General features: G+C 42.3%; 1 protein-coding gene and 1 long non-coding RNA gene across 8 annotated transcripts in view; one reads left to right on the top strand and one right to left on the bottom strand.

Annotated features, from left to right (window-relative positions):
* The window catches only part of CCDC150 (coiled-coil domain containing 150), a 40,631-nt gene extending 25,474 nt beyond the window's left edge, over positions 1 to 15,157 (bottom strand). For 3 of the 7 annotated variants that reach the window (XR_002091712.2, XM_019492248.2, XM_019492247.2), the window contains exons 1-9: positions 14,925 to 15,156; positions 14,593 to 14,813; positions 14,318 to 14,496; positions 13,426 to 13,494; positions 8,855 to 8,971; positions 7,247 to 7,376; positions 5,226 to 5,269; positions 4,223 to 4,315; positions 1,929 to 2,036 (exon numbers count right to left, since the gene is read on the bottom strand). Coding sequence is in view for 6 of the 7 variants with exons in the window: in XM_019492248.2 (XP_019347793.1) it covers positions 1,929 to 2,036; positions 4,223 to 4,315; positions 5,226 to 5,269; positions 7,247 to 7,376; positions 8,855 to 8,971; positions 13,426 to 13,494; positions 14,318 to 14,496; positions 14,593 to 14,813; positions 14,925 to 15,070 (1,107 nt within the window). In the remaining variant the exon portion in view is untranslated. Of the gene's footprint in view, positions 1 to 1,928; positions 2,037 to 4,222; positions 4,316 to 5,225; positions 5,270 to 7,246; positions 7,377 to 8,854; positions 8,972 to 13,425; positions 13,495 to 14,317; positions 14,497 to 14,592; positions 14,814 to 14,924 lie in introns of all 7 variants that reach the window. The other 4 variants (XM_019492252.2, XM_019492251.2, XM_019492250.2 and 1 more) reach the window with 3 other exon arrangements.
* LOC132250380 (uncharacterized) lies at positions 9,937 to 14,324 on the top strand. Its single transcript, XR_009462076.1, has 3 exons — positions 9,937 to 10,154; positions 13,009 to 13,837; positions 13,915 to 14,324. It is a non-coding gene; the product is annotated as an uncharacterized LOC132250380 (long non-coding RNA).
* Positions 15,158 to 15,335: the final 178 nt, after the last annotated feature.

Below are 15,335 nucleotides of genomic sequence, written 5' to 3' on the forward strand. Positions count from 1 at the left end.
GGATTAGATTAGCCGTTTCCCATGTCTCGGACTGAGGCTGCTATGGTATTAGCAGCCCTAAAACTGAGTAACTCTTCCCATTTTCAAGGCTTCTAACAGTGAGCTCTGGGGGGCTCCTTCCTATTAGTAGATTTGAAAATAAAGGCAGTAGCTTGGGTGCTACTACTACTACACTACTGAATACTGTGTACTTAATATTTATTGTTGACATGAGAGTATGAACATAACCTTTTTCAGGCCTAAAGATATGCCACTTAACTGTTGGCCATGGTATCTAAGGATCACATTCACTCTTTTAATCATAGTGCTGCACTGGAAACTCACATTCAGTTGATTATCCCTGAGTTTTTCAGAAGAATCATTGTTTCTAGGATAGTCATCTATCCAGGGTGTACAATTTACATTGTTTTCTTTGGTATATGACCTTACATTGGGCCATATTGAAATGTATATTATGTGCTTGCGTGCAGCATACCAAGCAATATATTTGCCACAACTGCAGTTTTTGTCAGCTGTGCAATACCAGAAATTATCTTAGGGTTTTCTTCCCAGCTTTTGATAAAAATACAAAGAGTGACAATGTTTGGTGCTGTTCCTTTGTCTGCACAAAAACCCTTATACACAAATCAAGAGAGAGTAGACATAACCTTATAAATATTAAGCAGAGTATCTTTTAGAAAGCTACAGAAATGTTATTTAAAGGAAGTCCAAAAGAGGAACCTTTTAATAGCTAATTTAAAAAAAAAATTGATGCATATCCCTTAAATGCATATATTCGAGACCTATCAAATGATGACAGTGAAGCCTTCATTTTTGAGAAAGTCCCATGAGTTAGCACATAGTTAAGAATGTTTGTACCACTCTAGTGACCTAAACTGACTGACAAAAAAATAGTTATAGATGCCAGAGCGAGAACAGCATAATTCTTCACTGAAGAAAAAGTAATTTTCAAGCTTCAGGAACTGTGTGGGGAGACAGTGTATAAGAATAAATTTCAAAAGGGGAAACCCTCTTAGAGAAATGAACAAGCTGATTAAAGTCTGGATTTAACAAATTAAACACCATGCTCTAATAGTACCGGGGAACCCATTTAAAAGGTTCATGAGGAAACACTACTGCAGCCCTGGTAAAGGGCCCTTTAAGTTTGTGTGACTGTGCTAATTCCAGCTCACCCTTTTCTGGAGCTATAAAGGTTGGGGAAGCTGAAGAAAAGAGTCAGTCCTAGCTTGGCAACAGAAGAAGTAGGAGCTTCCAGACTAGGGGAACAGGAACATCTCTAAGTGAGAAGCTCCACAGAAGGTCTATAGAGTTTGGAAGAACTCTGGATTACAAACTGAAGAGAAGGAACTTGAGAAAAGGGATCGGATCTATGAGTGTGAGAGGACTGAGGTAGACAATGGACCAGGGAATTGTGCACACTATGGGAGGTGTTAGACTTGAAAGGCTATTCTCAAAAGGAAGCCCCTACTTCCTTTGACAGAAAGCTATTGTTAGTGTTATCCAGTATAACCTGTGGTAGTGCTGAAGCATGCCAACTCCTGAGAGCAAGTAACTATGCTAAGAGAAGATGTAAAGCACCAACACCGGCTAGAACTTTTTCAGTACTATGTAGACTGAGCAGGGAGAACTCACATTCCTGTCTATTATACAACCTTACTTGAATGTTAATTTTTTGAGAGTGCTGGCTATTAAATAGGATGGTGGATTTTATAAGGCTTACACTTCATCAGGGTTTCTTACTGAGTGTTCAAAACCAGTTCAGATTAGTGAGTAGAATTCATTATTTATAAAATATTTTTTCCAACTCCTACAGGGTACTAGCTTATTGTTACCGTCTTCTCTCCACCCTATCCTTCCTGACCCAGTTTCTTGTTCTGTAAATGTGATTCACACTAGCTATTTTTATAGCTTAACATTGAACAGTATACCTTAAGCATAGCTTGATGGTCTGAAACAAGTTTAACATTCTCCATGGAAACACTTCGGAGTGTAGCACTCAGCTCTGAACACTGTTGGTTTAACTGATCATTAAGGGTCTAGGAAAGAGAAGGAAAAAAAGAACATACATTTTATTTCAAGGCTGAATCTTAACCAAAAGAGATAATTGTGATCAACTATATTAAATTAATTTTAACAAGAAGATAGAAATGCAGGCCAAGATAGGGGAGCACAGGTTATAAGTAATTAAGTAAGATAAATGCACTCAAGTCAACTGAGCCTGCTAACAAAATTAAACTCCATGCAGAGGAAAGCAGCATATGTGAGAGGTCTCAACCTTTTAGTAAAGTCAAATAAATCTTATAAACAAGCTAAGGAAGTCTGGTCTATATGTAACTACCATCATGTGACTGACTATACAACTGGCTGGAAAAACCATATCTTAATATTCACTATCAAGCTGGGAGACAATTCCAGTCCTGCTCAATTTTTCATTGAGGACTTGGAGAGCAGAACAGAGATGATGCTCATGAAAGCTGTAGCTGATACTGTGCTTGTGGGAGCGGGGGTTGCAAACACTTTGAAGGACAAAGTCAGCATTCAAAATGATTTTGACAAGCTGGATGAATGGGATAAAAATAATCTGTCTTTTTAGATTTTAATGATAGTCAAGTGTTACACTCAAGAACAAAGAAATCATTGTGCGAATGCGAACTGTAAATAACTGGCTAGCATGCTGCACGTCTCAGGGTACGTGGATCACAAATACAAGGAAACAACGTGTTACCCCAAAAGTGGGGAAAGTTTGTTCTCTCTGGCCACGGCAGAAAAGATCAGAAGACATTTACTTTAAATTTGTAACAAAGATAATTTTAGTTTGACATCAAAAAAAGCTTTCTAACCACTGGACTAATGAAATACCAGAATGGACTATTTATGGGTACTTGTGGATTTTGCTGGAATTTTTTAACGACTAGATTAGAGACTGAGGAATACATGATCTGACTTCTACAAAATGGATTAGACTATATATCAGTGTCCTTTTTCCAGCTCTACGTTCCTATAATTCTATTTTTAGTTCTGTTACAAAAAAGCACTATGTAATATTTTTGCTTTTGCAAAGAGCTTTTCACTATTTCTGTGATTTCTCGAGCTATACATCTGCTGTAAAATACTGACACTGACAAGCTCCATTCACATTGCTTCAAGTGCACTTTTTCTGTAGGGTGGAAATGAAGAACACTTGATGATTCTACCACATTTTTACTGCATACAAAATGCCCCCAAATATAATATTCACCTTGTTTTTTGAAAAGCAAACATTTTCCAGTTATGGCTGCATAGAGCAGGGGCAGTGCCTAATCTGACTCCCCTTCCGTTTCCTATATAGCTAAAGCTGAATCCCTAGTTGCTACTGAAGACCAGTCTTCATGTGTGGACCTATGTTTTGAAAACAGCTAGAGAGGCTGTGAAACAAAGACCACAAGCAGCTACCAGACACCAAAATAAACTTAAGAAAGGTTAGTTTGATTAGTGAAAAATCAAGATCTCTGAAAAAGGAGATGACTCTTAACACCTATAAAGTGAAAAAAAAAGAAGCCTTTAAATCCACTGATTCTCTCAGATGCCTGAAACCCTGGCAGAAAATAAGCTTCTCTGCCTAATACTTGCACTTGGATTTTTAGGAGCCTGATTTTGAGGGGGTGGGGAAGGTGCATGTTGTATATGAGGAAAATATAGTATTGCTTATAACGGAGAAGCAATTAACAATCAAGGATCCTCTGTAAAGCTGTAACTTTTATTATGATGATGTAGCCTTCATCATATAACAGGCCACAGAACCACCTAAAATTAGCCCACAGCTTTTCTGAGCAATAGTATCTCTTGTTGGAAAGACCCAGTTTTTTGTTTTTTTATAATCTTACAACAGAGGGTTCACCTCCCATTTCAGCCCTTAACTAAGAAGTGAAGAAGCTTAGGACTAACAGCACCAATACTTCATTAACAATCAAGTTTAATCATCAAAGCAGCTACAAGATGGGCACTTATGTTTGAGTAATGACATTAAGTTGGTGGCAAGAAAGCTGAAGTGGAGATGTGGGACATCAAATGACAACAGCAAGGCATTAGATTTAGCACGTGTTTTGTGGGAAGAATGGATGATATATTGATCAGCATCAGGTCTAGGCCAGGAGGCATACTGAAAAAATCTCCTGTGACAAGTTATAGACTCTTTCCCTATACTTCTGCTCAAGAATCCAGGAAACAAAGCTATTTTCGTTACCTGTACTTTTTCAGCTGTCTCTCGCAGGACAGTTATTTCAGAATGCAACTGCATATTCTCCTTGTGCTCTCTGCTGAAAGAGACCTGTGCACTCTAAAGGGAAGCATACAACAAATTTCTCCCTGAGCAAAGGTTAACAGACGGTGATTTTGCCATCCAATCTGAAATTTCAGTTTATGTAATGCTTTTCTCTCACTTTTATTTAATAGCTCCTCCTAGTGCTGTCACAGGACTACCTTAGTGGAGTCATGTTGGCACTTTATACATAAACTTTCACTACGAATTTAACCATATCAAAGTCACCCAAGATTGATGCTTAAGTTGAATTCTGTAGATGTGCTTTTGTTACTTGGGTAGCCAAGCACATCTTTGTGCCCCTTTTCCTTTGGTACTGGTAACTTTGGCATAATCCTTGACCCTAAACTCTCCTCCTGCCATACTTTCTACATCTGCTAGGTCAAGGCTTATTACCACCATACAACACTGCATGTATGTACAAAGCCTAGACTTCACCTTCCTTGAAATCTATCTGGTTTCAACAACAGGTCTTTGGCTCTCTATATAAGAAGACATGGGCAAAGGGCTCACTTCTTTGGATAACACCTAGCATAACCACGGTACAAACCAGTAAGTAGATGGGTTGAATGCAGCCACACTTGGAAATCTGCAGTCAATTCTGGATGTTCCATTCATTTCATAATGGTAAAAACATGCACAATTTAGCAGGCTACTAGTAGAAACTCTAATTGGGTATCAGAAGCAGTCCAAAAGGCAGGGGGGGGTGGGGGATAAAGAAACTGACCACTTGGAAGCCTCTGGGTGTCTGTTTGGATTTGTTCTTGTAAAAAATACCACCAATCTGGCTCATTTTTTAACAGTGATTGTGCAGAAAAAGAATAACAGAGGGTCTGCAAGACGGGATGTATATTGGCATTTTGCTGCTTTCCTTAAGGGAAAAAAAGAAGTCATACTTTTTCCCCCATGAACATAGCTTACAACTTACTTTTGCTTCTTCAGTCAGGTGGGAAATGATGCAATTTTTGGATTCTAGAACAGAGCAAAACCAAAGCAGAGCCATGAAACTCGTTATAAAACAAAATGGCATTTTTATTTTTTAATTGTTTACTTAGTCACTTCATATGGCCAAAATCTGCATGACTTCTACTACTTCTGATAATACTGAAAGATCTAACCTTTCAGGTTAACAGGATTATAATTATTAGAGCATATTCTTCCTTCCTGGTAACCACAGGCAAGACTCTTATTTCCTAACTTTTAAAATACATAAAGTTTACAACTGCCTGTCACCTGCACATCCAAATATTTTAGTTACATATACAAACTGAGTTAACTTTATAAACTGCCATTAACATTTTGTACAGACATGTGCTCAGTGTATGTACAATCTAACTTGCAATAACTGCTGCACAGAGTTTCTATATACATGTTTGTGTGTCCCAATGTCAAAATAAAATCCCTAGCTTAGAGCAAATGTAAACCCAAGGGACAAAAAGCATGTTTTGCTTTGTTTTTAATTCTATTTGAATGAACCTAATGGCATACCTTGCCCTTCAATATTGCACTACTCTTAGGTAAGATGCTGAAGAGACGTCTCAACAAAAGTTGTGGGGATAGGAGGGGAAACCACACACTGAAAATATGATCTGGAAAGGACAATCAAAAGGTCTTCCAAATAAAAGCAGAAACCCTGAATTGGAAGGATGATTTCATGTTTGTTTTCTGCATCTCTCTCTCCCCCAGAGGTAAATAAATCCCCTTAAATACTCCAAAGTATAATACTTTGTTTTTATTAATGCTGCAGCACTTATTTCTACTTCAGCCTTTGGGGAAAGGGTCAAAGTGCATAGTGACCAGTAGTATCTTCAGTACCCCCAAAAAATCTCATGGTTTCCCTTGTTTCTCACTTGGCAGGACACACGTTTTCTTAGTTTTCTGGGATGTTTGTTTTAGTTTTTTTCTGAGGAAAAGGGTTTTTTTTTCCAATAGTGAGAAGCTCTTTCACACCCAGTGGACCATATTTGAATAGCATGGCAAGATTCTCTTCTTGATATAGCTTACTAGTAGATGTTGGAACCCTTCCATGAACAGTGGGTTAACTGACTCTGTGAGGCAGAGGTATTCAGGATGAAATACAATAACCATAAGAGTGGTTCTCTGCCAGAAGGAGTTAGAATCTGGGACAGACAGATAACAAGGGAAGGTTCCTTGGGGGTCCCCCGGTCTTGAATTCTGCAGTGTTACAGTGAATGACCTGTTCTGGAAGAAATAGAGGTAAGGATTCCTTCCCCCTGAACCCCTTCCGTTTAAAAAGAGGCCAGGAAAAATGCCCCTTGTTTTTTAAAGATATAGCCTTTGTTTGGGTCGCTTACACCTGTAAGCGTCACGCTTCCATAAAACAGAGTCAAGATCAGAACAACTAGATTTTCACTCAGTTTGTTCTGAGAGATTGCTTATGTTCCTTACCAAATTTCTCCCCTGTACGGTGCTTCTCATAAATTCCCCATTACTAACTAGCAGCTTTAGTCAATGTTCCAAAAGACTAAACACCAGTTCAAAAAGTAACTCCAGTGCTTACTCAATAGTTTAAGTCTGAGAGACTTGAGCTGATGAAATCCACTAAGAAAACTGCCATTCTGTTTTATTTTCCTGATTATTACTTCAGTCAGGAAAAGATTTACATACAAGCTAAAGCCTGACGAAGGGTTTTTGAACCCGAAAGCTTGCTTAATAACTATTCTCCAACCATTTGGGTTGGTCTAATAAAAGATATCAAATTCACCCAAGGAACCTTGTCTGCCACTTCAAGACCTAAGCATTTCAATAAGCAGAGTTTCATTCCCAAGACCTAAGCATTTCAATAAGCAGAGTTTCATTCCCATTAGCTATAGGAGGACCTATTAGCTCTAAAAATAATGCACCTCAATCATTTGAGTTCCTTCTCCCTGGGTGCAGTGGAGGAGTGGTAGGACTAATTTGGTTGTAGTTGTGACTTTGCTGTCATACCCAACTCAGCTTTCAACTGTGTACACTCCTGCTCCAGTTGTATAGTTCTCTCTTTCTCCTCCTGTAGCTTCTCTCGGGCCAGCTGGACCTCCTGGTGCAGACCATGGCAGTCCTGCTGCAACAGCTGCACCTGTAGAAAAAGAATCATTTTTCCCTCCCTCCCTCCTCATTCCCTTCTGCACCCCACCCCTTTGCCATGGGATAGGGAGGTTTTCATTAAAAAAATCCATATGAGCCTAAGGAGACTTCAGATCAAGAGCTTAGCTTAGAGGAAGAGTGGAAAATATAGTTGGACTGTTTCAGACCTTCAAACCTAACTGTTTCAGACTGTTTCAAGCCTTCTATTTTAGAACAGAGTCATTCAGGGCTGATACTTCCTAACACAAGGTTGTAGGAAAGTTTCCAATTAAAATTGTGACATTATTTCTAATGTCAAGAATATATATATTTAGAGCAAAGGGATCAACATTACTGAGGATCACAGAAAGGTGGGATTTATACCAAACAGTTAGGATGATTCATGTTGATACCTCACCTGGCCTCATCTCTCACTTATAAAAATATATTGGGTCAACTAGATACATTAAATCTTGAATGATCAAAACCAAATCTGTGCCTCACTTGTTTCACTCTAAGCAACTCTGCTCAGTCTTTATTTTCATGTATAAGTGGATGTCTACAGGAATCAGGAAAACCCACAAAATCTGAGAATGGAAGCAGGAAAAAAAGAAAATGAGGTTTTTATGAGCAGTATGAACAATTCCAGGTGCAGCAAAAGGAAATGTAAAGAATCTGCTTAATTTAGTTTTCCTTTGAGACCCCCAAACTAGTTTTTCCAGGAGTAGCAAAAGATAATTTCCATATTCTTCTTCTTGACAGTCTATTTAAGCATACGTACACCTTGGAACTTGTGTTGCATGTGGGGTTTCTTCTTTTACTAGTTATGTTGCAGTGGGTCTGTGTGGTCTTTTGTTGCTTGTTTGTTTTGTTTTTCATTGTTTAAAATGCATGCAAAATACTTTTTTATCTGCACTTTCCCTTCCTTTCATAAGGGTTATTACTACAAATCCACTCAATAATGGAAAAGCACCTTTGCTATTATGTTATTCTCAAAAGGTTTAAGAATCCTATAGAATATTCTCAGAATCATTGTTTTCTCATACAACACTATGCCAAGTCCAAGTCATTTTTAATGTTCCACTCTTGCTGTTCAAGATGCGTGTAACCTGTTCTCAGTATTCTATGTATACCTCTTTTTATAAAAAAGACACAAACCTTGTTTAAAAAAAAACTAAGAAAGTATGGCAAACTAGTTATAGCAAATATATTTCTCTTGATAAAGTATCATGAACATCTGTGCATATTTTTTCATTATTATTAAAAAGCCAATATGGACAAAAGCCTTCCCACTGCTGTTCTGCCTCTGCAGATCGGTACTTTTTAAAGATTTTGTTGGTCTTCAACTTCTCATATCTTAATAAGTTACCTTTTTTCTCAGCTAAATGACTGCAAAGATTTTCCACAATCCAGCACCTTACAGCTCCTTGTTGCTGGGTGGAAAAAGTCTCCTTCAAAGAGGGAAAGAAAAAGGTGCTGTGCTTCTCCAACCTGTTTCCGTTCTGCCTCCACAGTCCTTTCCATATCCTGCACATGACGCAGCATGGTTACTTGGGATTTCTCCAAGGACTGCCGTTGACTTGCCTCCTTAGACAGCTGCTCCTTTAGCTACAAGAGACCAAACATAGGCTGTGTCACTGAACACAGTCTCAAGTAAAGCAAAACTAATATTATTGAAGCAGATGGAGTTCCAATACAGCAAGCAGGCATATTTTTAGTAATACCAGAACTGGTAAAGATGCTGCAGAGCATTTAATGGAAGTGGTGCTCTAGGGAGAAATACTGAACAATCCAACTGTATCTTCTACTTCAATTGTCATATTCATGTCAATATTTATTTCCCTCCAAGGGCTAGAAGGACCTCTTCCTGGACTGACTCAAAATTTATTTCAGAATCTGCTGGGAAGGATCACTGCAGAGAGCAAACTTTCCTTTCATTTCAGGCTCACTGAAGCTACACCATGCTCAAATTTTGGGTCTGAAGTCTTTGCAAGGCAGTGTACTACTACTGGGCTCTTCCTTGCTAAAAAGAAAGCCGTCCTTTTAAAAAAGAACTAACCCAAACCCTCTTCCCAAAAACCTGTTTTTAATGAATCTCCATAATAGGATCAATTGTATTAACTCAGTCAGTATATACAGAGAACTTAGTGGAATCATTTACCACAGCAGCTTTTTTTAATCAAACTTCTCACTTATAAGTGTCCAAAAGGAGTCATGTATATCCTACACATGTGTTTCCATGCTTGGGACTACAAGGATACTAAGAATGTTCCTCTTATTGCTCCAGGAAGCTCAGATAGAATAGGTAAATTCTTTTAGCGCCTGACTCAGCAGAAACAGTTGTCTTTGAGTTACTGAGGGCCTGTAACAGGAAGCCAGAAGGCTCCTGTTCCTTTAAAAGGAAAGAGTACCAGGCTGAGCTGAATCTGGGAGGACTCAGCTAGGAAGTAAGCCAGCTGGTAATGAAATGGCTGCCAGTAGACAAACCAGGGTGCATGACACTAGGAGAGGTTAATTACAGGAAAGTAACTCATGCTGGGGAAGGAGGCAGAGCAGTAAGGGCAGTCAGCTGGGAAACAGGGGCCTGAATATGGCTTCTAGCAGGAAAAGCAGGGGTAGTGGGGAAACTCCTGAGAGTGCCTACAGGGTCACATGACTGAATGGGGAGAGGCTTAAGAGAGCCTCTTAATGCCTGTACCTGAGAGTAAGCAGGCAGTTTGGCCCTGCCAGCTACACAGTGAAAAGCTCCTGCGAGAGACTGTGCTGACTTCTGTGATGCCTGACAATGCCAGTAAGATACCAAATGTTTACTACAATTGGGATAGGACTCAAGACAGGGGGAAGCTTGGCAGATGGCCAGTCAGCTTGGACTGTTGTTAGAGCCTGAGTACTTATATGTTTTGTTAGATAAGGTTCTTTGGGTAAATGTGATATCTGTTATTAGGCCAATTAAACAGTTGGAAAAAATTGTTTTCCACAAGTTTTGAGGTACAAACACCCTTCTTCAGGCCTAGGGAGAATCTACTGGATTAACCAGCACCTCATTTGCCTATGGCCTTAAACCAACACCCCTATGTGTTTTGTTTGAGTTTGAACAGTGGCTCGAGTTTGGGACTAGTAGAAGCAAGAGCAGGTCCCAGTAAAGCCAAAGATGCATGGAGTTAGAGCTTGAGTGGGCCCAGAGTCAAGAAAGAGGCAGACATGGGGCTAGGAGGGCCCAGAATTGAGAGGGGGCAGACATGGGGCTAGGCTAAAGGGACTTGCCAGAATGGAGAGGCAGAGACCAGAAAGGCTGAGGCAGTAGAGGCCTGAGGTGGCCTGGGGTTTGGGGCAAAGTGCCCACCTAAGCCATGACTGGTAATGCCTGTGGGGCATGGCTGTAAGGGAAGCTCAGAGGCTGTGATTAGCCCTTAAGGCTATAAGTAGAGATGCAAGCACTCATGCGTGAGACCTTGCTTAGGAAGTACTGGGGCAGCTTCCTCTTCTAAAGACATAACGACATCAAGGCTTGGCAGATGAGCTCAAGAGGAGATTGCTCAAAAGAAGCAGAGAGGACAAGAGCTGAGAAGGTGCTCTAGGGGCATTACAGCCACCCCTGGGGTAGAACCCTGTTACAGGGCCTATAGTAAGAGCTTGCTTCACACGTCTAAGAATAAAGATGCTCTCTTGACACTAACTTCTTTACAGGAAACAAACTGTTTCATGTATTCAGACTGGGGCTCAGCTACATGTTACTCAGGGATGTCAAAATACTGAGTGCTTCACACTTCATCTAGTGCAGTGAGGGCCAACCTTTTTGGCAGATATGCCATGAATTAGCTCTGCACCCTCCCTGAATACACTCTGCTCCCCTTCTTCTACCCAGCAGAACTTCCTGCTATGCCTTCTGTTCCTTACTCTGTACTGCTTACCTGATCTTCTGCTCTGCCTTCTGCCTCCTACCTTATTTGCTGCTAATCCCTTCCCTGATCTGGTGTACGCCACACTCAAGATGCCTATGCCACTTTGTGGCACTCCTACTGCAGGTTGATCATCCCTGGTCTAGTGTAGCCAGGAGCAGATACTTCTGCTTCTGTAAACTAAATGGGAATTGGGAACAAAGCAGGAAGTGGTGAAGGCTGAATATAACTTTGATTATTTGAAGGAAATTCTACGTTCTTCAGATGTCATCCTCCAGTAAGTACAACACAAGTATCTAAATGTATTATTCATAACCAGGGGTGTAGGTTGTAGCCGTGTTGGTCTAAGGACATGGGCAGACAAGGTTTCTTGGGTGAATTTGATATCTTTTATTAGACCAACCCAAATAACTATTCTCCAACTATTTGGGTTGGTCTAATAAAAGATATCAAATTCACCCAAGGAACCTTGTCTGCCTTATTCATAACCAGGGTCGTATGTAACTTGAAACAAACTGCACCCCCATTCTACATTAAGGAGTTATAGTACAGATCCTCTTTTTTTTTTTTTTTTTTTTTTAAGAAAGAGAGAAAGCAGAAAAACAACTTATTAGCTAAGTAAGTGATTTTTGTTTGTTTGTTTGGGGTTTTTTTCCCATCGTTGTTGGCAGGGGACATAACCTACGAACATAGTAGATCTACCTATTTTTCTGATTTGAGTGCAAGAGACCTACACTTCCACAAATCAAGTTTTGTTTACATAAAAACAACAGAGTAAAGAAATGCTCCAGTTCTGTCAATCAACCAAGTGCCTGACTTGGCCACAAAGGAAGTTCACATATGTTCACTGTGTCTTCATGAAAAACGGGTAGTGGGGAGTATAGGATCCAGAGATACAACTATGGAACAAGCTGGGTTCCACCAAGAGGAGGCACAGCAAAAGACTGATGACTGAGACAGTTCTGCTCTGTTACCTGGTCTTGGGGGTACAAGTAATCTAAGTAGTGATTAATCTAACTAACTATTGTAAGTTTGCAACTTTAAGGTAGTGATGTATTTTCCTAAAATTCTCTCAAAAAGCTAACTTCTAACTATGACTGTGTGTGGACCATGTCCTTCACTTAACCTACAACTACTAACAGCAGTAGGTTTGACAGCTATGAATGTGGGGAACAGCTTGGTTTTCTGGCATCTGTTAGGAACTCAATTTTCTAAAAGGAAAGAACTTGTTTGATATAGTGAAGGGCTTCCCCTGCCCACCACACATCCTTTCTGTGCCCTGAAGATGACAGCCACTGAAGTTTGCCTATTATTAGGATGACTGTATGCCCTGACTTGGCTGGGAGATTCCCAGAGTCCACAGGCTGGTGGTTGGTCAAAAGTCCTAGGCCAGAGTCTCGCGGAGAGTCAGAACGGTATGGTGCACTAGGCAAACTGCTCCTGTGCAGGAGCAAGGATGTGCCACTCATGGGCAGGGTGGCACCCGCTCCAGTCTGCCCAACCTGTTCCTGCACACCATACTGCTCCGCCTCCCTGCCAGACTCCATGGTGGGACTTTTTTGATCAACTGGTCAGGACAAGCCTAAAGAATCTGGGAGTATCTTGGCCAAATCAAGACATATGGTTACTCTACCTATTGCATCCTTCTGGCGAAAACCTGACCAGGATACCTCTTAGCATTTCTGGCTGCTTATTTGGCTAGAAGGGTTATTAAACAACTAAGATGCATCTTCTGTTTCCTTACAGGTGTGAGCTTCTGGGAGGCAAGCTATATTTCATCTAAGGCTTCATGTTTCAACAATACTTCTTTACTGGGTTTATAACAAGACATCTCCTTCTACTACTACCTCATTAGCTAGCAAACAAGTCATTAGTTCCATATCCTGAATGCAAAAATGTCTTCTCTATAACCATAAGAGGACTGAAAGCTATGAATACCCTTGCTTTCATAGCATGGAATCCAGCTCTTGTTCAGCAGCTGGACTCTTTTCTGTTACACATGAAGGATGTTACAGATGCAGTTCTAAGAACGTTCACAAGTTTCCGTTTCAGGTGTTGACATTCTATTCCACATTTGGAGGTACTCTTACACAGATCACCATTCAAATTTTTTCCCAGCAGTGCTCAACAACTGCACTCTTCCCAGCCTTTTCTTGCCCTTACCTCCTGAAGTCTAAGATTCATTTTCTGTTTTGTTGTCCTCAGTTGTTCTACTGCAATTGCTGCATCTGTCTGAAAAGACGAGAGAAACCATTTCTGCAGTCAGTCATCAGTATGCCAAACCTGACTGCGCAAAAATCTCTTATTATTGTCTTGCATCATATACTATACCAAGACTAGATTGCCAATTACAGTCTGGGTCAAGAGTGCTAAAATGATGAGTGCTTTATGCACTGTTCATGACCTATTATTTGAGACCATCAAGATGTTAGGATGAACATAATGCATCTTATTCCCCTTTCACTTAATTGTGGTGAAGCTGTACAATCCAGAAAATATAGGCAAAGATTAAACTACTAGCAAAATGAGAGGAGCACTTAAGACTCCAATGAGGAGGACCCTGCGCTTTAGAGGGGTAAGAAATAAATTTTCCTGTCCAGGTTTGGTTACCTCCAGGACAGTGGTTTTCAACCTTATCTTTTCTACTTGCAGACCCCTAAAAATTTTGAATGGAAATATGGACCCTACTGGAAGTTTTAAATGGGGTACAGACTCCTTTGAATGGTAAGTGTGAGTATTCACATACTTTTGATCAGTCATCTTTCATGGATCCCTAGGGGTCTGCAGACTACAGGATGACAGCCAATACTCCATGATCACCTCTCCTCATCTGAGGATCTCTAGCTGTCTTGGACAAAAGACCAGAACCTGCCAAAGCATTTCTAATGAAGCATGTGCAATTTGGAGTCTGTCAAAGCATAGAATAAGCACCTTTTTGGTTGTTTTTGTTTTTAAAAGACTGGCTACTAGTATTGGCATCGATTGGAGATGTAATCCTTGAAGACTAGCTGCATCTCCGAGCACAGGATTTGCATTTGCAACCATTGTTCTGTACCTTGGTTGCTGTTGCCATCTCGAGTGCGGAGCTCAGTCTCTGTACGTCTTTCTTGGCCTTTTCTTCGGCCTCCTGTGCCTTGCTGAGCCGCTGGCGCGACATCAGTAACTCGAGCTGTATGGCCTTCAGTTCCTGCAGGTGCTCCTCCTGCACCGCGCTCAAGCGCTGCTCTAGGTGGGCTGAGAGAGAGAAAAGCAGGAACGGCAGGGCTGTGAAGCAGGAAGGCTGCCAGCAGGCAGCAGGGTGGGCCTGGCCCTGTCCCTGTCCCCCCACACCTGCATGCTGCGGGTTCAGCTCCTTTTCCGTCTGTAGCCGGAAGACGTTGAGCTTCAGGGTCTGGACGACGCTCTCCAGCCGGCACATGCGGTTCACCAGCGCCTCGCAGCGCTTCCACAGCACGTCGCTCTCCCCCGCGAAAGCGGCGCGGGCCCGCACGGGGCTAATGGCGGCGCGGCCCCCAGGGGCGTCCGCAGCCCGGACCGGGACGGGCTGGAGGCTGAGGGAAGAGACCGCGGCGGCGCGTGGGTGAGGCCGGCGCCCCCCGGGGCAAGGAGAGCACCTCCCCCGCCCCCCAGCCCGGCCCAGCCCAGCCCAGCCCAGCCCCCACCTCCGCCCGTCGGCGCCGAGCGCCTGCAGGTCTCGCACGAGCGCGCCCGTTTCATCCTCGGCTGCCCGCAGGCGCTGCTGCAGCACGGCGAAGGCTTCGGGCGCGGTGGCCCCGACGCTCGTGGGAGCAACGGGCGCCCGCGCCATCGCTGCCGGGGCCCGCCTTGCCCTCTGCCTCGCCCGGCGGCGCCGTCTCCATGGAGCCCGAGCGCGCTTCAAACCGGCCCGCGCCCAGCCGCGGCCGTCCTGCGCCTGCGCGGCAGCCCGGCCCCCCTCCCCCCCGCCGCGCCTGCGCACTGTCCCGAGGGCGTCGTCGGCGCTAGCGGCGCGAGTCGCTGACTCTTGTCGTGGAGCCGCAGGCAGCGGGGGCAGAGCCTGACTGGCGTTCCCGCGCTCACTGAGTCGGGTTGTT

The sequence above is a fragment of the Alligator mississippiensis genome, chromosome 4 (genome assembly GCF_030867095.1).
Source record: "Alligator mississippiensis isolate rAllMis1 chromosome 4, rAllMis1, whole genome shotgun sequence".
NCBI lineage: Eukaryota > Metazoa > Chordata > Crocodylia > Alligatoridae > Alligator > Alligator mississippiensis.